Source organism: Microtus oregoni, unplaced genomic scaffold (assembly GCF_018167655.1).
Source record: "Microtus oregoni isolate MIOR12 unplaced genomic scaffold, Mior012 000001F_ref0000356, whole genome shotgun sequence".
In the NCBI taxonomy this organism is placed as follows: domain Eukaryota; kingdom Metazoa; phylum Chordata; class Mammalia; order Rodentia; family Cricetidae; genus Microtus; species Microtus oregoni.
The window spans coordinates 2,398,480-2,420,152 of NW_024543060.1; the positions used below are offsets into that span (position 1 = coordinate 2,398,480).

General features: G+C 37.2%; 1 protein-coding gene across 4 annotated transcripts in view; it reads right to left on the bottom strand.

Annotated features, from left to right (window-relative positions):
- Positions 1 to 21,673, bottom strand: part of Ints6 (integrator complex subunit 6) — an 80,159-nt gene that overhangs the window by 3,740 nt on the left and 54,746 nt on the right. For 3 of the 4 annotated variants that reach the window (XM_041665927.1, XM_041665911.1, XM_041665931.1), the window contains 11 exons: positions 20,327 to 20,481; positions 18,773 to 18,925; positions 18,191 to 18,323; positions 16,312 to 16,406; positions 14,941 to 15,051; positions 13,038 to 13,253; positions 9,893 to 10,019; positions 9,061 to 9,203; positions 6,922 to 7,153; positions 2,612 to 2,974; positions 1,529 to 1,622 (listed from right to left, as the gene is read on the bottom strand). In XM_041665927.1, coding sequence (XP_041521861.1) covers positions 1,529 to 1,622; positions 2,612 to 2,974; positions 6,922 to 7,153; positions 9,061 to 9,203; positions 9,893 to 10,019; positions 13,038 to 13,253; positions 14,941 to 15,051; positions 16,312 to 16,406; positions 18,191 to 18,323; positions 18,773 to 18,925; positions 20,327 to 20,481 — 1,822 coding nt within the window. The remainder of the gene's footprint in view (positions 1 to 1,528; positions 1,623 to 2,611; positions 2,975 to 6,921; positions 7,154 to 9,060; positions 9,204 to 9,892; positions 10,020 to 13,037; positions 13,254 to 14,940; positions 15,052 to 16,311; positions 16,407 to 18,190; positions 18,324 to 18,772; positions 18,926 to 20,326; positions 20,482 to 21,673) is intronic. The other variant, XM_041665919.1, reaches the window with a different exon arrangement.

The following is a 21,673-nucleotide window of genomic DNA, read 5'->3' on the forward strand; positions in this document are numbered from 1 at the left end:
AATAAGAGGATTCTCAATTACTTCTTAATGGACAGCATACATAAACTAGCATGTATCAAGAAAAAAAATGATTTTGGGAAAGATTATTTTCAAGTAGAATGAAAATGAAATCCAACACAACTCATGAGACCTCCACCCTATACAAAGAACTAATTAGGCAACTGAGGAATGCTGAGAGCGGGAGAAATATGTCTTCCTCGGGCAAGAGTACACCAACTGGTGATGCAGTAACAAATGCACAGCCCTGAAAACATACATACAAGTAACATTATACAGATCAAGCAGATTATATTTATATACTTAAGAAAAAAATATATAAACAAATACACACAGATATATGTATGTAACAACAGCTAATGGTACAAGAGGCTACGGATTTGAAAGCAAGCAAGGAGAGTATATGAGAGGTTCTAGAGAGGAAAAAGAGGGACATCTCATAATATTATAATCTCACAAAGAAAATACTTTCTAAAAAATTTGTTGAGTGCAAGGTGGTCGTGGTGCATGCATTTAATCCCAGCACTCGGGAGTCAGTGGTAGGTGGATATCTGTGAGTTCGAGGCCAGCATGGTCTACAGAATGAGTTCCAGAACACAGAGAAACTCTGTCTCCAACCCCACCTCCCCAAAGACAAAAAAAAAAAAAATTATTGGGGACTAGCAAGCCACACAGCCAACCCTGAACCGTGATGACTTGAGTATTCAATCTCGACTCCTAAAAGTTGTCCTCTGACCTCCACATATGTACCAAACATACAAAATAAAGTGGTAAAAACTTGATGAGAGATTTGTAAATTATTCTTCATACCAGAACAAAATTACAGTTTTCTCTTAAAAGAATGAATCTAGTCCTAGGAACAATGTTACAGTGGTCATTCTTCCTACCACCAAAAAGGAAAATAAAAAGGAGAAAAATACTAATATATACAAGGATTCTAAACATTATAGTAAAAGATCCCAAAGTAATTACTGTAATACCATTTAGTCCGTTTTGAAAACTGAGTGTTAAAAAAAATAAATACAAGGAAGAAATGCAAGTTCCTACAAAATGGAAATGAAAACTGGTAGTAGCATTTAAAAATCACAGTGTTCTACTACAATTTGAGGAGTAGGGGCATCAAGTGTAATAAGGTATCTACAACACAAATATACAGCAAGAAATGTTTTTCTGTACTAAATATAAGTAGGTGAAAATTATATACACAAAATTATTACTATCACTGGTGTTTTTTTAAATATCTTAAAATACTAGATGATCTGTTCCTACTTCTTTCTTACTTGTAAACTGATTCAATTTTAAAATAATATAATAATTTACAAAGGAAAGAACCATAATCCCTTAAGGGTTTATGTGTCTATTTCAATGAACAACTTTGAATTTGCTAAAAGGGGGAAGAGGTGAGGGAGAAATCTCACACATTTCAATGAACTAAATGCATGCATAAACCCAAGTACATAACAAGTGCCATTCAAACATATACAGACTGAAACACATTCATTAGTGTTCACTAACAAACAAGCTTCTTTACCTGGATGCTTCCTTAATGACATTCTGTAAAAATATTAGTCTTGTTTGTAAACTGCCTTGCACATGCTTCAGTAAAGTGAAGATTCTTTCATATTCTTAAAACAAGAGAAGGAAAAGCAATTAACTGGCTTTTATTTGTATTCTCAGTGTTTCTCCTGCAGCTTTTTTGCACTGAGATATACTCAGACAAAAGTATTCCCCACAAAAATGTTACCACTGTTAACAGGTGCCCTACTTGTTAGATGTGTGCATGGAAGTATGCATCGCCAAAAATTAAACAACTTTCCAAGCACCTTTTTGTTGCCCACCCCCAAAAGTTCCCAGTATAAGACAGCAGCCAGCCTAAAGGTGAATTAAAGAGCTCTGCAGTCACCCAGAGAAACAGGCAATCAGTCTTTATCATTTAAATTATAACTCTTAACACATCAGAAGGAGAAAACCCTAAAAGGTTCCAAGTTTCTACATCTAACTCCATCCCAGAGTCTACAACTTCCTGAATACCCTTCTACGACATTTCCCTATACCATCACAATGGTATATCCTGAACAGAAGCCAGTACGACTCAGTTCTTGTGCCCAGAGAGTTCTCTTGCACGACAGTCTTAATGACTTTGGTTTGGGGCTAAAGCACATCCAGGTAGCTATCATAATTCATGCATGATGATGGGTGGTAGAGAGAAACTTGACAAACACACAGGTTTTGAAGGGGACTTGCAGAGAACTGAATTTTGGGCTATATGGCTACCCTACTTGTTAAGACACCCTGTCAACTCGACACTCAAGCATTTAGTAGTATTCACCCATCTGTTTGGGTTACCTGTTCTAAGATTTGTCACGACTCTGGGTCCCTGTCATGGCAGCTACTCCATCTCTATAGTCTTTTTTAGCTGGATTCCCTGCTGTCTACCATACTGGAGTACCATGAGTACCAAAATTATTCAGTGTTTTCCAGCTAAATAAAAACTTAAATCTTACAGAATTCAGATAGTACTTTAAGACTAATCTAGAATCAAATATATGCTTTCGTGAATTTGACTTGCTTTTGCTTACTGGAACACATAAAGAAATCAACTAATTCTACATACTTCTTCCTGGCTTTCGGATCTCTTTCATAATTTGTGCTTTTAGTTCAGTGTTGACCTCTTCATGGCTTCTGCAATGCACTGATTTCTTTCCCTTGCTGAGTGAAGATGCTGGTATACTCTCTTCAGCACTTTGTTCTTTATTTCTTGGCTCATCATGATTTTCTAAAAATCCACCAACAGTGAGGTCATTATTTCCTAAATGTTCATGACCAAGGGCTTCTGTATGATTGGTTGATGGTTCCAGAAGATTGGCTGGAGATGTTAGAAATTCAGTATCCATAGTATTTGGTGTCATGTCTGATGAAAGTTGGTCTGCAACATGATTTTCAACCACATCATCTACTGCTGAATCATTAGTGGCTTCTGAAATGAAACCCAAGAAATGGGCCAAAAGTGAGAACCAGTATTAAAGTACACAATAAAAATGCTCAAGTAACACAATTACCACAAATAACTCATTTCTTAGACTAAAACATACCAACAATGTGATAGGACTCTAAGACTTTTCCAAAGATACAGCATATCAATATGAAGCATTCATAACACAAACCCTGCAATTCTGTGCTTAGAAATTTAAAACAAAGCCTATTTTAGCTTTCGATTTTATACCTTATCTTAGCAATTTTATTAAACAAGTTTTCAGTACTTCAGAAAAAAATACATCACTAAAATTGTCATTGTCACCTTTACCTTAGATAGAGTCTTACCCACCTCATCTTAAGCCTCTTTTAGTCTTGTAAACCTGCTATTCTTAGAGAGACAAATAAGCACTGAATGGTATTTCCTGCTCAACATTCTGCAGGCACACCTCACAGCACATGGTTTTTTACATCCCCAGCCATGCAATACTTTGGTGCCCACTTCAGGTCATTAGATCAGTAGACACAAAAGTTTACCAACTTACCAATAAATATAAGATTTTTAGACATGACTCCTAGCGTTTGGATTGTTCACCAGCCTCAAGAGCAGCAGCTGAACTTGTTGTTCTAAATCCCAACGTAAAGACCTGGTTTCCACACGCTTTCTTGAACAACATTCCCACAAATCCACCACTCTCCTCCTTCCATCATCTCCTTTCTAAATTCTACCCCATGGTTTGCAAACACTTCTTTACTAATAGTTCTCCACAATCTAAGGTCAAGGCTAAAAACCATAATAATTTCTGCTTTAATGAAAACCTAGCTCTCCTATTTAAAAATTAAAAACAAGAATACTGTTCTCCTTTTCAATTCTGAGTGTACAAGTGGGACATTACAGCCACTGACTCCTTCACTTCCTAAATGTAATTTCAAATTTTCTATTTAATTAAAAAAAAAAACAACCCTCTTACATTTTTGAGCAATCTGTTACTTACCTAATCCCTTCGTCATTATCTTCATATTGAACCCGGTGCACATGCTGTCACTCCATCTACTGTACATTCTCAAGCCCCTCCTGACATTCTAGGTTCTCAAAGTAGTATTAGCTCCAGTCGAGCCTCTCAAATGCTTCCTTTGCGCCCCAGCCTTGATGTGCACGATAACATGTAGTTTAACTAGGACCCTAGGAACACCTCACCAAGATGTATGCAGAGCATCATCTATAAAAAAACTTTCAGTCCCACTTCCACCTGTCCCATCTGACACAAACTCAGAGATGGAGGTGCATCCCTCTGCAGTACTCCAGCTCGACTTCTACTCTAGCAGCTCCCCCTCTTTCTTCTAACAATCTGACTGTGCTATATAGTCACTTTCTTCTTTATGAGGCTTATCCCCATGATAGGTCACTTTTTACCAGTGTCCCAATGATCTAGTTCTAACACCCTGCACGATGGTACATCAGCCAAGTAAAACACCACACTTAATGGCTAGTTTAACCTGACTGCTAGATGCAGACCTTGAATTGGAGTGAAAGCAACTGCTGGAAATGGGAGCCAGGTCTGCAGGGGTGGTCCCAATTACCACCTAGGCCTAGATCTTCACCACTGCTTAGCAAGCTTACCACAAAATCTTTTCCCTCTCCCAGATACTATTCAGCTTCATTCTCTTTTTTCAATCTCCCCTTTATCTCAGTAGTATACCTACTTTCTATTTACAGGAGAAAAACAAAGCCTTGAAATCTCTTCTACACCCTTGTCCCTAATTTATTCCCAAACCCATCTTGTTCAACAGAAAGAAGGAGCATTCTTTTATTAGCACTCTGGGCCATTTCCTCTTGCCTTTATGGTGGAGATTATGGCCTATTTCATCTTTACTTTGACCTTTCTCTATAATGTGTCCATCATGTCAGGATTTAAACATTCTCAAAGCAAAACCACCATTTTCATCTCCATGAACTTTTCTGGACCACTCGCCAGCCTCTCTATCCTTTAGAGCCAAACTTAAAACTAAGTTGTTCATACTCATTGTCTTTATTTTTCTCTTCTCACTTTCCCTTCATCCCATTTTTGAAGCTTTCTGTCCTTTACTCCACAAATAAATAAATCAAAGTATTATTGGTAAAACAGCCAGAGACCAAAAGATGTTTTGATGGAGGAAGGTCATTGGTTAAAAAATAAAGAAACTGCTTGGCCCTCATAGGTTAAAACATAGGTGGGAGGAGTAAACAGAACAGAATGCTGGGAGGAAGAGGAAGTGAGCTCAAAGGCCATGCTCCCCTCTCCCGGGCAGACGCAATGAAGCAAGCAGCCAGGTCAGACATGCTGAATCTTTCCCGGTAAGACTGGTGCTACACAGATTACTAAAAATGGGTTAGGCAAAATACAAAAATTAGCCCGTAAGAGGCTAGAACTAGTGGGCCAAGCAGTGTTTAAATGAATACAGTTTGTGTGTTGTTATTTCTGGTGTAAAGCTAGCCGTGCGGGAGCCGGGCGGGACGAAAAGCAGGCCCGCAGCTCCTCACAATAGAATCTAATTTTCTTGGTCTGTTTTTAAGACATTTGAAATTGCCAACACACTATGAAATTCACACTCACTGTTTTCCCAACTTGCCTATTGTTTCTCAAGACACACACTATGAGGTTCTAATCATCTGTATTTACTAACTAGCCCCTGTGGACGCATACTAGTAACACTGTAACATTAACTATCCTGTCTGCATCCATAGCCTCCAGTTATTTTATACATTGTCTTTTTTTAAAACGTTTGATCTTATCTGACTCTGGTCCAAATGAGGCCCTTGCATTGTAACTGGGACTCTATAAACCTTTTGTACCTCTCTTTTCACCTTAACAACAAAAACAAAACAACAGATTTTTTTTTGTCCTATAAGTTTCCTTATTACTTTAATTTTCTGACTCTACCCTCTTCCGTACTTAACATGTTTTTCTGTCTCTTTTATTTCCTATGGAATTATTGGATCCTGAGGCCTGATCACTCTGATATTCAATAGAGGGTAGAGGAGAAGGATCAAGCCTATTTAAGAGGGAGTATTGCAAAATTCCATCAAATGGTACATAATATTGGATGTCTCTCCATTTAAGATAAGCCAGTGGGGGGTCACTATGTAGAACTAATAAAAACACTGATTTATTAAGTTTTCTATATCCCCATATATATTCTCCCTGATATTACACATTATATTCAAATATAATTATGAAATCCTAATTAACCAGGTTATCACCTCCTTCAAACCTTTCAATGGTTTCTCACTGTCCTTGGGATAAAATAGAGAATGTTCACAACAGGTTCCAAGGTCACCCATGATCTGGATTCTAGACATCTTTCCAATCTCTTCTTACTAAATATTCCCAAAACCAATGCTATAATGGAATTCTTTGGTGTCTCCTTAATACTTTTCTCTTTATATATATTTTATACATATTATCTTTAGACTCTTCAGCATAGGTAAAGCTTTAATTTACACTCATCTACAAACATAATGTTCTTAGGAAATTAATTCTTCATGTTAAATGCTTCCACAGTATAATCTCTAACATTTATCACACTTGTAATTGATTGACTATGAATTTCCTTGACTTCTGTGAGAACAGAGATCACTACTGCCTTGCTCACATCTGTAATATAGTATAATATACATCTAATAGTTAGTTGTTGGGTTTTAGCTGGTAGTGACAACACTCCTTCCAAAACCATTTGTGAAATACTTGAGATTTACTAACATCATTTTAGAGCATAATATATAATACAATAAAGCATGACTATATAAAGTGTTCATCAAAAATATACATCCAAAAGCTACTACACACCAATTCACAATAAACAATACTCACTGGACTTTGCTGAACAATCTTTTTCTGTTTCTATTATAAAAATCTCTTCCCTTAGGAAACCCAAAATAGCAAGTAGTATTTGAAAGCCCCAAAGTGCTACCTTTATTCAGAGGAAGGGGTTTAATAAGACCTGGCTGTGCTTGAGTCATAGGTGCAGGTGGTCCTTTCCCTCCAATGTGACTATTCACAGCAGGGCTCTGCCGCCGGCCTCGCAAGAGTGGAGAGGCACATCGGCGTCTCTTCGGGATCCCTTGCATGCTTGGCTCTCCAGGCCGTTTGTGTTTATTTTGAGGTCCAGCCACAAATTCATCTGCTTCATCTATCATCATACCCTATTAACAGATATAAAATGTTCTTGGATTTATACATATTTTTTAAAATGTAATGGTCACCACTTATTTTAACTGATGAATAACTATACATTTATAGCATATAATGTAATAGCTTGACTTATGCATACAGTGTAGAAAGGTTTACTTAAGAGCTGGCAAGACAGAATAGCAGGTAAGGGTGTTTTGCTTCACAATCCTGGGGACCTGAGTTCAGAGCTGAGAACCTACAGAAAGGCGGAAGAATCAGACAACTGACAGAAATTTACTTATCCTCTGACTTCCACGTGTGCCATGACATGAGCACATGCACACGCGCGCACACACGCACACACACGCACACGCACACACACACACACACACACACACACACACACACACAATTTTTAAAGACTTAATTTTGGGATCAAAAGCTAAGACCACTTACTACTCTTAACCAGTGGAAGGGAGAAGAGAACATGAGGAACAGGATAATTGAGTTGGGGGAGGGACAGAGAGGGAGGACAAGGAAAGAAATATCTTGATAGAAGGAGCCATTATGGGGTTAGAGAGAAATATGGTACTAGTAAAACTGCCAGGAATCTACAAGGATGACCCCAGCTAAGACCCTAAGCAAAAGTGAAGAGGGTGCCTGAACTGGCCTTGCCCTATAATCGCACTGATGAGCACCCTGTCATCACAGAATCTTCATCCAGTAACTGATGGAGCAGATGCAGAGATCCACAGCTAAGCACTGAGCCTAGCTCCCAGAGTCCAGTCGAAGAGAGGAAGGAGAGATTATATGAGCAAAGGGGTCAAGATCATAATGGGGAAATCCACAGACAGCTGACCTGAGCTAGTGGGAGCTCACTGACTCTGCATTGATATCTGGGGAACCTATCTAAGACCAAACTAGGCCTCTTTAAATGTGGGTGACCGTTCTGTGGCCTGGGCAGTATGTAGGCCCATGACTTATTTCTAGTGCATGAACTGGCTTTTTGGAGCCCATTCCCTATGGAGGGATACCTTGCTCAGACTTGATACGGAAGGGAGGAGCTTGGCCCTCCTCAACTTGATATGCCAGACTTTCTTGACTCCCTTTGGGAGGCCTTACCCTTTCTAAAGAGTGGATGGAGGGTTAAGTGAGGGGAAGGTGGGAGGAGCAGGAGGAGTGGAAGGAGAAGAAACTGTGGTTGGTATGTAAAAGGAAAACAAAACACTTTTAAATAAAAAAATTTTTAAAAAGCAAAATTTTCCATTTACAAATTTTGAAATAAATAAGACTTATTATTATTGATTACAATGTTGTCAATAGATGACTAAAACTTAGTCCTCAAGCTGAGACTTAGTACCCCACTTAATCATTATCTTTCTCCTCTTCACCCTTCTCCCTGTAGCCTCTGGTATACTTTTCTACTCTATACCTAACAAGAAAATATCCCTTTCTTGAATATCCATGCCATTTGTGTGGGGGCAGGTGCATTCATGTCAGCATGGATATGGACATGCATACTATATACACACACAGAAGTCAGGGGTTACAACCTCAAGCATCAGATCTCACCTTCCACTTTGTTTAAGACATTAGATTAAGACACTGTGTGTTAGCTTAGCTAGTCGACTAGCTTCTGGGGGTCACCTGTCTCTAATTCCCAATTTGCCAGAAGTGCTGGGATTACAAATGAATGCTACAGTGTCTGGCTTTTCTATGGGTTCTGTGAATCTGAACACTGTTCTTCAGCCATGCATGGCAAGTCCTTAGCCCACTGGGCCATCTCCCCAACCTCTCTATATAGTTTTCTTATGTGGCACAACTAATCTCAATTCTTTAATATTAACACTTTTAATAAGATACTTTACACAGAAAATAACTTTAGCTAAATTGACAACAGCTATCACAAATAAGTTATATCACAGAACATTTCGGTTACCTTTTTATCCAATTTAAAGGGATTGCCAAATGTATGCAACCTTCGAGGCTGATCTGGATCAAGTTCTCTCAGTGGAGAAGGTACTTGCTTGAGGTACTCCTGGTAATTCCCCATTTGTGCTATAGGTACACTGTGCACTTGATCTTTTCAGAGAGAACATAACAAAAGTTACCCTCACTAATAATTACACTCATCCCATGTTACTATGTACTAAGTTAATATGGGGAAATTAAAAATATAACAACTTTTAAATCTTCAAAAGTAACATTTAAAGTACTAATTTTATCTTCTAGGCAAAATATAGTAGAATTTGTAGAAAATAGTAAATTGGAATTATCAAATGAGTATAAACCTGTAGAGAGAATGCTTAAGTCACAGCAAAGGCTGATGATTATCTGATGTGATCTGCAGTAGATGCCATAGATAAATCAAGAAAGTAGCAGAATATGCCATGAAATGGCCACCCGGAGTCAAAACTATCAAAAACTAAAATAATGCAACAAAATGACTCTAAGTGTCCATGTATCTGAAGGTATGAGGAAGGCTTAAAGAAAAGAAAAAAAAAAGAAATAAACTGGTAAGAGAATTTATAGCTAACAGTGACAGTAAAAAGGAAGGTAGGAAATATGAGATGAATTACCTTTTAAAAACAATTTATTTGTATATAAATTATTTTATTGTTTATGTATATCTGCATGAATGATTCTCCCCTTTAATGTCACTTGCTTGAATTAACGAAACTATAAGCCTGTAAAATTTATGTTACCATTCCCTTACAAATTATAAAGAAAAGTTATTTTACAAACAGAAATATTTAAAATCATACTCTAACCTTCATCCTGGCCTTTAAGAAATTTGCGGGTGCTCTTTAAAAGATTAGATCTCATTCTTGTTAAATGATCCAGAAGATTCCGTCTTGGTATATCATAAGCATTTCTAAAGGTCTGAGGCTTCAAATCCTACATAAACACATTCAAGGATAAAATATTTCTAAACAGAATTTAAAAGGGTCTAAAATCTCTTAGCCTACAGCACAAGACCAAAAATAAAATATAGAATATTTAAGTTAATTATGTAGTTTTAAAGGGAAAAAAGAAAACAGACATATGATGCAATTTTAAATACACTGTTTTAGGGCCAAATGATAGAAATTTTATGGCAAGCTCAACAAAATAATTTCAAATTCACCTTTAACTTTAAAGGCCGTTTAGTATGTTCTGAGTAAGAGAAGCAAATCACTTAACAAAACCCCTTAAACACTGGAAGGGTTTCTAAAAACTGCTTTGACATTCAAGCATGTGAACTGATGAGCAAGGAAGAGCTTACAGTTGGGTGACAGCATCACACTTCCCTAGGCCTGATACCATCGATTCTTATTCTGTCCCAGGCACTAACTAACTACAGGTAGCTTTCTGCCTATGTGGAATTCTTCCAACAGCTAAGTTTTCATATCTTTTTTTTTTTTTTTTTTGATTTTTCGAGACAGGGTTTCTTCGTAGCTTTTGGTTCCTGGAACTAGATCAGGCTGGCCTCGAACTCACAGAGATCCGCCTGCCTTTGCCTCCCAAGTGCTGGGATTAAAGGTGTGTGCCACCACCGCCCAGCTAAGTTTTCATATCTTATCTGGCTTCTTTTACTTCACTAGTCTGTTTTTCTTTTTATTCCACAATACTATTTCATTTTATGGAAATACAACTTTATTTTTTTTAATAAAACCACATGGATTTTTTACTATAACAAGGCCATGAAAATCTGGCACCTGTATTTTATACAGATATATATTTTGATTTATCTTGACACAAATAAGAAGTGTTGATTGCATACAAATATTTATGTTACCTCTTAAGAAATCACAAGTTGTGTTCCTTCAGCCATTTATTTGTTTATTTTTATGTGAGTGTTTTTGCCTGCATGGTTTACCATATATGAGCAGTTCCTCAAGATTCCCTGATACTAGAGTTACAAATGGTTATGAGCTATGGCGTAGGTGCTGAGAATCAAACTCAGGTTCTCTGGAATGGCAGCAATTGCTCGTAACTGCTGAGCTATCTCTTTAGCCCTTCCTTCACTCATTAATGAGAGTTCCAATTCTTCTGTGTCTGACCCAACACTAGAAACTTCAGTAACTCTATGATATGAATATGAATATCACATTATGCTTTAATTTGCATTCCTCTGGTAGCTTAAAGGCTATTTACCTTACTATGTGGTGTTTGTGTTTCTCTGATGAAGTATTTCTTCAGTTGTGGTATTTTGGTTATTTTTACTGGAATATTCAATTTTTTTGTTAGTGAGCTGGATGTCAATTATTTTGTTAGAAGTCTTTTATCATGTTAAGTGCTCTCTCTGACCTGTACCTTGCCTATTTTGGTTTTCTTTCTGTCTTCTTTCTTTAAGGTATATAGTACTAAGGGTAAAAACACGGACTCTCAGATGCTAAGCAATCATTCTATCATTCAACAACATGTTGTTACAACAGTTCAATGAAGAGCAAGGTATTTTTGTTTGCTCTGTTTTGTTTTTAAAGACAGGGTTTCTCTGTGTATCTCTTGTTGTCATAACAACTAGCTCTGTAGACCAGGCTAACCTCGAACTCACAGAGATCCGCCTGCCTCTGTCCCCCTGTGTGCGGGGATTAAAGGCGTGTACCACCATTGCCCAGCTAGATATCTAATTTTTAAAAAGTTCAATTTACCACTGTTGTGTGTGTGTGTTATATTAAAAAAATTTTCATGAGCAGGGCTAGAGAGATGGCTCAGCACTTAAGAGCACTGGCTGCTCTTCCCAGCAACCACATGGAGGCTCACACCATCTGTAATGAGATCAGGTGCCCTCTTCTGGCGTGTAGGTGTACACGCAGGCAGAACACTGTATACATAAAAGATAAATAAATCTTTAAAAAAGAATCTTCATTAGCTTAAAACATCATCAAGACTTTTGTAATGGCATTTTCCTCTTGTAGTTCAATAAATTAAGCTTGCCTGAGAATCAGAAAAGTAAAACGTAAAACTGGCCAGCCTTAAAGACCAGGTAGCAGTAACACATGCCTTTAATCCCAGCCCTAGAGAGGATTATAAAACAGGAATAAACAGCTTTCAGTCTCATCCTGAGATTCCTGGAGGTAGGGTGGCCATTTTGGACTGAGGTAGAGGTAAGAGTCAGTGGCTGGTTGCTTTGCTTTTCTGAACTTCAGGTTGAACTTCAGTTTCTGCCTGAGTTTGTATTAATTGTGCTACAGATTTTCTGTTTTTTTTCTTTTGTAAGCAGAAGGTTCAATTCTTCTATTTATGACCATGATTACTTCAAATAATGTGAGATAAATGTCTGAATTAATTATTTTGTATAGGAATATCCCCTGTTGTAGCACTGTTTAAAAGGCTCTTTTCCCATTTTGATTATCATGGCACCTCTGTTAAATGACTGTGAGAGAACCTGCTTCAACTCTATTCCATTCTACTGCTCCTCTGTGTATTTAACCACACACAATCATCCCAATATGACTTCAGTAGTTTTTCGGTTCTAAATCACATGGTTTCATTCCCCCAACTTTATTCCTGTGTTAAAACTGGTTCAACTATTACAGACCCCTTATATTTCCAAATAAATGTTAGAAACAGCTTGGCTATTGTCTACAAAAAGGCTACTGAAATGAAAACAGTTATAATAATGAGCATAAAGCATTTTAAGGTGTTCTATATGAATTCTAACACCAGCTGTATAATGTTTAGCAATCTTTAAGCCTTTGTTGTCATCTATAAAACAAATAAGCTTGCTACTCAATCAACTCATTCATTCACACCATATACAATTTCTGTGTGAATCCCAAAACTCAATGGTTTGGTGATAATACAATGAGTATCTTTCTGCAACCATATAAAAGGGCCTCTTGAAGCTTGGACAAATTGAATTCCAGTAATGTAAACTGTGACTTGCTCTATCACGAATACAACACAACTAAAGCAGTGTTGAGCTGTTACCTTATTTAGTAAAGCAACCTGGAACCCAGTATACTCCTTCATATTAAGGTCGAGCAGCCTGTGGGGGACATCCTCTGAAATTCCCTGCAGCATTTGTTGAAAACCTTTCCTATGTGCCATTGACAAACCATGTGACCGGCTTCGGACTTTAATTCCAGTTTCCTGCACTACTTTTTTCCCCACAGATCCAATGACTCTATCGGATTCAATTTTGGCCTAAAATAAAAAGAAACAAGAATTGTGTCGATACATTTTAAGTTTACAAATCAAATACTAGTGAATATGCCCTTCCATAAATTATTTATTGCATTTAAAAATTTAACGTCTCAAGTAATCAGTTTACACTGAGTACTAGGAAAACCAAACATACCTTAAATAACAATACCTTATCAGTTAAAATAACTACAGTTCAATCAGGTAGAGGTGGTGTAGGCCTTTAATTCCAGCATTCAGGAGGCAGAGGCAGGCAGATCTCTGAGCTTAAGGAAAGCCTGTTCGAAAGAGTGAGTTCTAGGTCAGCCAGAGTTATACAGAGAAACCCTTGTCTTGAAGTAAAGCAAATAAATTACGACTCTAAACTTCTGTAGCAAAACAAACATTCCTTCAAGTTTTATTTTATTTAATCAAATACCCATCACTCATAAACCATGAAGTAAATGTTTCATGAAAGAAAACATTCCCAATTCAGAGCCAACAAAAAATAAGACAATTGCTTGAAGACATTATGACTACATATTTACTGATGTGGCAAACACTGTTGCAGACTTTAGCCACATTTTAATTCCTTCTAAGTTTCAGAGAGATGTTTAAAGTACTAGGAAAAATTTTTAAAAGACATTTACAATTTGAATGGAAGTAAAGTGCCTACTGCTTGATATTCGCAGTATCCATTCATATAACTTATTATAGCAGGAATAACAAAATCCATAGTTTCACAAACAATTCCAAAGAAACAGTTCCCAAACATACAAAATAAATTGATATTCCTTTTCCAAAGAGAAAGATCATTCTAAAATAAATTCAAAACAAACAAACAAACAACAACAACAAAAACTCTGGGCTGAAGAGATGGCCTAGCGGTTAGGAACACTGGCTGCTCTTCCAGAGGTCCTGAGTTCAATTCCCAGCAACTACATGGTGACTCACAACCAAATGTAATGAGATCTGGCACCTTCTTCTGACCTGCAGACATGCACACAAGCAGAACACTATTGTAGGGATAAGTCCCGCCCCTTAGGGGGCGTGCTCGCCTCGGGCTAATGTCTGCCTATAAATTTGGCGAGTGTGCTCCGAGCTGTCTCTTCTGCTTTCCTGGTCTCCGCGGGAACGGTGGTTCTGTAAGTCTATTTCTACATTAAAACAATATATATATTTTTACAATCTGTCTGCATTCGTTTACGCCGCTACACACTATACATAAAAACCGACAATCATCATATATAGAAATTAAGCCATATTCATAAAATGAGAATTATTAAAAAATTTAAAATCAGCAAGATTCCCAAATTCTAGTCTGGTGTATATTAAACTTGCCTCAAATGAAAGTAAGAAAGTGTTGGACAAGGGTATTAGCTCAGTGGTAAAATGTTTGCCTACCATGTGAAAACCTCTGTATTTGACCCCAGCACCAAAACAAGAGTTCTCAAGAACTACTATTAACTACTACTATCTTAGCCATCAGGTTTTTTTGTTTCTTTTGTTTTCGAGACAGGGTTTCTCTATGTAACAGCGTAACTGCCCTGGCTGCCCTAGAACTCACTCTGTAGACCAGGCTGGCCTCAAACTCACAGAGATCTGCCTGCCTCTGCCTCCTGAGTGCTAGGATGAAAGGCTTACCACACCACCATTGCCCAGTTAGCTATCAGTCAAATTCTTAATGCTCACTTCCACTTTCCGACATTACCTGTTGGCTCAATTTTTTGAGGTATGAAATGACACTGTAACTGAGTCCATACTCCATACTGTCTGCTATCAGATTAGGTGCACCCATCATTCTAACAGCTTTCTTCAGAGGCTACAGAAAAGAAGAGGAAACAGTAGTCAATGTCAAGTTTGTTCAAAATGTTCTATATACTGACTTTTTAAATCTCACCCCAAATTGCATTGAACATAATATAGTCATTATTTGTATTTCAGTAAAATGTTTATCAGTAGCATGAAAAGCAACTTAAGAGAGTTAACATGAATTAGAAGCATAGTAATCCATTTCAGGGCAGTAAGAATGAAGTCCTGAAGTTCTCAGTACATGGGGAGCTACTCATTTGGAAGACAGGAGCAGACACGCCTTGAGGTCAGTCAGTCTGACTGCTACCTGAGGTGACCAGCTGGATTAGAGCTGAACACAGCAGCTGAACTGGTACACCCTCCTGTCCTGATTCAGCTCTCATTTTCAGAAGGACAGTAACATCTACCTTGATCAAGTTATCATGGAATTTGGTGAATTAATACATGCAAAGTATTATAAAAGTATCTGGCATACAGTAAGCTGTCACTAGGTGTTGACGCTCACTATTTCTATCATTAGCTGAGCTGAAAAAACAAATAAGCTCTAAAGAGGAAAGAAAGAAAATAAACAGAATAAAAATTTTAAAACACATATATAACAGTAAATATCTTCAGTAGTAAGGAGAATTTTCAGAGTCACTTTTCAGAGTCACCTTATACAGTAAAATCTCCATCAAACATGCCTAGTATGTGTGGACGAGACACACACAGAAGATAACCAATGGCATGGAAAATGCAGTAAGCTCTGGTGTCTCCTAAAGTCAAATCCCAGAGCTCCTATTTATTGCTCATGAAGCTCTGGTTAAGTCTTAAAGACAGCTGTGAAAGATAGTTGAGTCAAAATATCTACAAATCCCTTCCTTCTTACTCTGACAGGACAAGCAATTTAACTTTTACAATCATAAAATCAAGTTATTAATCTTCTGATGAGACTAGAGGCCACTTAGAAAGACTAGGTATAGACAGAAAATCCTAGGAATGACCACTTTACCTTTAGTTCCCGATCTTCACCTCATTTCTACCTCACAGAATGACTGACTGTAAGGAGTAACACAGACATCACACTTAGGCCAGTACCTGGCCTTTGCTATGCAGTACTCACATAACCACTATTATTCTATAAACCACTAAAATCTACATCATTTCACTCATAATATGTCATCTGTACATTCAATTTTCATGTCATTTACAGTTATGAATTATAATGTTGGTTATAATACCAATAATAAACTGTAAACGTCCAGGTCTACTTTAACAATGTTATTCTTACCCCAAGATAGTACGGAGGCATTGTCTTCAAATAACTTTCAAAGGACTGTCTCCACTTCAGTGTTGGCTTTGCTTTGTGCACTTTGAACAGGTCATCTGGGAACAGTCAACAGCAGAGCAGCATCACTCACTGTGATCTAGTCAAAGCTCCTCTCAAGCCTGTTTTGTTACTGCTGAGGCAGCAACATCAGAAAATCTTAACAAAATTAAGAGCAGGAAACCTAGCTCTACGGTTTTTGTTTGTAATTCGATTTCAAAGGTGAAATGGTGCTAATTATGGTCTAAAATATACACATTAATGAAGTAGCATCAGAAAATACACAAGGAAAAAAATCTTATGTCCTGTTAGAAAAATCGAGTATGTACAATAGTTCCTACTAAAAATACCTTCGAGGCCAGCCTGGTCTACAAGAGCTAGTTCCGGGACAGGCACCAAAGCTACAGAGAAACCCTGTCTCGAAAAAACCAAAAAAAAAAAAAAAAAAAAAAAACCTACTAATCCCTTCACTACAACTTTGAAATCTGATGTTTTGTGGAAGGAATGTTTCTCAACACTCCTCAAAAATGACAGCCAGATTGAATCTGAAAACAAACACTGGGCTTTCTAATGTCAAAACAAATTCCTTCATTATAAAAGTATTTTCAGGGCTGGAGAGATGGCTCAGAGGTTAAGAGCACTGACTGCTCTTCCAGAGGTCCTGAGTTCAATTCCCAGCAACCACATGGTGGCTTACAGCCATCTGTAATGAGACCTGGCACCCCCTTCTGGCTTGCAGGCACACGTGGAAGGAATGCTATACACATAATATAATAAATAAATAAAAATAAAATAGTTTAAAAAAAAAAAGTATTTTCAGGGCTGATAAGATGGCTCAGTGAGTTAAGACGACAGCAACAAGGCCTAACAACCCAAGTTCGATCCTCAGCACCCACATGGCGAAAGAAGAGAACCAACTCCCACAAGTGGTCCTGACTGCCAAACATGCACCACAGCACATATGAGCACATGATCACATGTTCTTACACAAAGTGAAACATAAATTTAAACAACCCAACAACCACTGGTGGATGGCTGCTTGAATAGCAACACCCGAGGACAACCTGTCACTTCCACACACACACACTCAAACGAAACTGTTTTCCAAATAAAAAGCTGGATAAATTCTTAGAGCATGTACTCAGATTTTAATGAATATAGCATGTTTTGTGCATTAAGCAGAAAACGTACACCAAAAGTATCACTTGTAAGAAATCTTAACTTGTAGAAAGTTAGAATATTTCAGTTTAAAACTTTTAGATACAGCCGGGCAGTGGTGGCGCACGCCTTTAATCCCAGCACTTGGGAGGCAGAGGCAGGCGGATCTCTGTGAGTTCAAGACCAGCCTGGTCTACAAGAGCTAGTTCCAGGACAGGCTCCAAAAACCACAGAGAAACCCTGTCTCGAAAAACCAAAAAAAAAAAAAAAAACCCCCCAAAAAAACAAAAAACAAACAAACAACAAAAACTTTTAGATATAGTAGTACCTTTATAAAAAAATTATAAAGATTTTACATTGACTTCCAATTTATCAAAATCACAAGCAGATTATAATTAAAATGCCCTTACAAATACTTAGCATTCTCATTAATTTCCAGAGATAAGTAGAGAAGGCTATTCCTCAGCATTATGTAAGAGCACATCAACAAGAATGACTTACCTGCCGGGCGGTGGTAGCGCACACCTTTAATCCCAGCACTTGGGAGGCAGATGCAGGTGGATCTCTGTGAGTTCAAAGCCAGCCTGGTCTATAAGAGCTAGTTCTAGGACAGGAACCAAAAGCTGCGGAGAAACCCTGTCTCGAAAATCAAAAAAAAAAAAAAAAAAAAAAAAGAATGACTTACCTAAGAGAGGAAGGAGGACTGGGTAATTGTAAGGCATCACAAATAAGTTGACACAGTTCAGTGCTGTACTAGCTTTCAAGTAACCAAAGGGATGACCAAGTTCATTATACTTTGCACTATTGCTCACATATACCTGTTTAAAAAGGTTAAAATCCATATTCAATAAGCCTTCAGTGAATGTTATGCAAACCATGGATTGATTCAGTTTAGCTTGTGTGTACATGTATACATATATATGTATGTGCAGGTATATGTGGAAGCCAGAGGTTGACCCTGGTGTCTTCCTCAATTGTTCTGTTCTATTCTTTGAGACATGGTCTCTTACTGAATCTAGAGCTCACATTTCAGCCAAACTATGCAGCCAATGAATCCCAGGTCTTCTCCCCAATGTGCATATGGGCTGTGGTGTCTGGCTTTTTACACAGGTGCTGGGAATCCAAAATCTGGATTACCATGTCTTTGTGCTTTTACAGGAAATATGTTACTGACTGTCCTACCTCTCCAGTATCCAACCCCCCAAAAAAGAGGAGGAGAAGAAACACCTCACTTAAATGTTTTATTCACTATAGATTTTCAGCTTACCTGCCAACATGTTTGAGGAGATTTCCTTTCTAGAATAAACTGAGTCAGTGGTGAAGGTTCCAATTCATACTTGTCAAAAGGCAGTTTGTCAATAACCATTGGTTCACAGTCTGTACATGAAAATTTCACTACAGGATGAGATGTACGAGGTGGCTAAAGGGAAAAATCTCATTACTATTTACACAAAACACCAGAAATCAAAACATCTTAAGTAACTTTCTCTTATCAGTTTACTTTCTCAGTTTTGTAAGTTTGATTTACTAGAAATATTACACTGGGAAAACAAACCAACGTTTAAATTATGTAATATCCCCAAGAAAAAGAAAACCATCAAACTTTATAAATTGAAAATCTATTTGTTTAAAACTCAACTTTATCATAAATACAAAATTTAGAATAAAAAGGATTCAAGTAATTTAGAATTAAAGGCATTTACTATTTTTATATCTAAGAAAGAATAAATGTACAAGCCTTCATTTATGGCAATTAATTATATAGAGTAGTAACTTCTAAGCTAATTACACTTCTTGATTAATTTCTGAATATTTAATATTCAGACAATATTTACAAGCTATTGATATAAATATATAATAAAATGTTTACGTAATAAAAGACATGAGCCTTATATTTATAAGTTCTGTTTTTTGGTTTGTTTGTTTTTTTAATCCCTCAATGGATGCCTCTGGCAGGTTATTCCATTAGTATATTCATTCCTAAGGTACCTAACACCTTCTTTTGAAGATCCCTGTCCTAGAGGCATAAAAAAAACACAACACTTAAAAAAGACAAGATACTAACTTCTTTATCTCTTAATATAGACCCCTTCATAAAAACCTCACTAGTCAGGAAAAGTATGAGCTATAATTTGAGATTTCATTGTCGGAAAGGGCTCCATTGGCTTCAGAACTACCTATACTCTCACAGCTCCCAAATCTACCTTTAGGATTAAAATCATCTCATTTCTCTTATGTCTACAGTTGTCTACTAGATTATTCTGACTCTTACACAGCCTTCAGTAAGAGTAATTATATCTAATTTCTCTCCAAACTATACATCTTCTTCTAATAACCTAGCCATTTTACCTGTCAAAGACTTAGATAAAATAACAGTGCAGAGGCAGGCTGATCTCTGTGAGTTTGAGGCCAACCTGGTCTACAGAGCTAGTTCTAGGACAACCAAGGTTATACAAAAAAACCCTGTCTCAGGAAAAAAAAAAATCAATCAAACAAACAAAAAATTACAAATACAAATAAGGAAATCTTAATACATTTATAATTCAGTATCCAAATATCAATAAAAGGTAAGATAATATTAAATTCCAAAGGAAACAAGTTACCGTTTTTCTGTTGCTTCATAATACCATATGGATAAGTAAATAATGGCTCATAGCACTTTATCTGTCTAATTTCTGTAAGTATGCCACACCTTTAAATAACAACTGGACTTAAAATCACACTGTGCTTCTCAAAGTTAGCTTGAGAAAGGCTGAGCTGCACAGCAGGACCTTCTCTCAAAAACAAGTCATTAAGTAGTCATGGTCTCTTTGGCACTTACTAGTGTTGGAGAATTCTGATCTGGCCAAAAAGACTCTGGAACAGGCCAGTGGCCTATAGGAACTCCAGTTTTAGGATTTGGCCTGACATATATGAGTTTGTGACAGCTATGCCAAGGCTGAGATCCAAAAGGTCTTGATATATCTGGCTGCCCGTCTATAACAAAAAAGTTAGAATAAAAAAAAAACATTAGGGGACAAAAACGGAAATTAAATTACATCATTAACATTCAATGAAAAGTATTCTGGGGTCTGTTGATTTATGAACTTTCCTCCATTTCTTAAGTAGAAGAATACCGTGACTGCTTAACAATTAAACTAGACTTCAGTTCACTAGCCAGTAAAATCTGCCCGTTTCAAATGTGAGTTCACCCGCCCAAAGATTTTACCTCTTTTTCACCCAATGAGAATACGCAAAACTAATCTCACAGTGAGTTTGATAAACTACATGCTTTCCCTGCCAGATGATAAAGGTAAATATCCACTTTGCATTCTTTATCCCTGTATATTCACTGTCAAAACAGTAACAGGCACACAGGCACACAGTAAACAGCATCTAAGTATTACTAATGGTGGACCACCTATCTATCATGGGTTTAATCCACCACATACACAGTTAAAAGGCAAAACAACTTCAGAATTAAAGAATAATCATGGCAAAAGAAAAACTAGTTAAATTACCTTCAATCTAGAGTAATTCTAGCAAAACAGAAATTCTCTTCAATAATTCAATAAACATTTTACTCAGTTTAGACTTAGGCCTAAACCAAACATTAAAAATAATTGTAAAGAAAATACGTTCTAATAACCTTTAAAATTTTTTGTTATATAAACTTGATACACCCATTGATTCACTAGACTTCCTGTCACCTGGTCCCTCTCTGTATCATCTTTGAGTGTTCCTACTAACTCACCCCATGAACTGGGCGCCACGGCCTTTCTCTTCTCTCAATCATCCTCTAGCCTTTGCAAAGTGCCACTGATACATTCTAATTCTGAAGCTATGGACAACTGCCATGGGATCTATGTAAGCCCTCAATCCACCGACTTTTATATATAGTTTATGGACACCAAACTGAGAATAAAGTCAGGTGCAACAGGACAGGATTCTTAAAAGAATCAACCAAACAGCAAAGGCTGGCTCCTCATTTTGGTGCCACACAAACCATTATGTCCTAAGCTCAGAAAAAAGCAGCTAAGGAAATGAATAAGCATCTCAGGTTGAACAGACAATTTCCAAGCATAGGAAAAGCAAAATCTATATATATACACACTAAAGTCAATGATCTTAAAGTAAAAGGAAAATATGAATTTGTCTATATAGACACTTAAAAAGTTGTTTGGTTCTC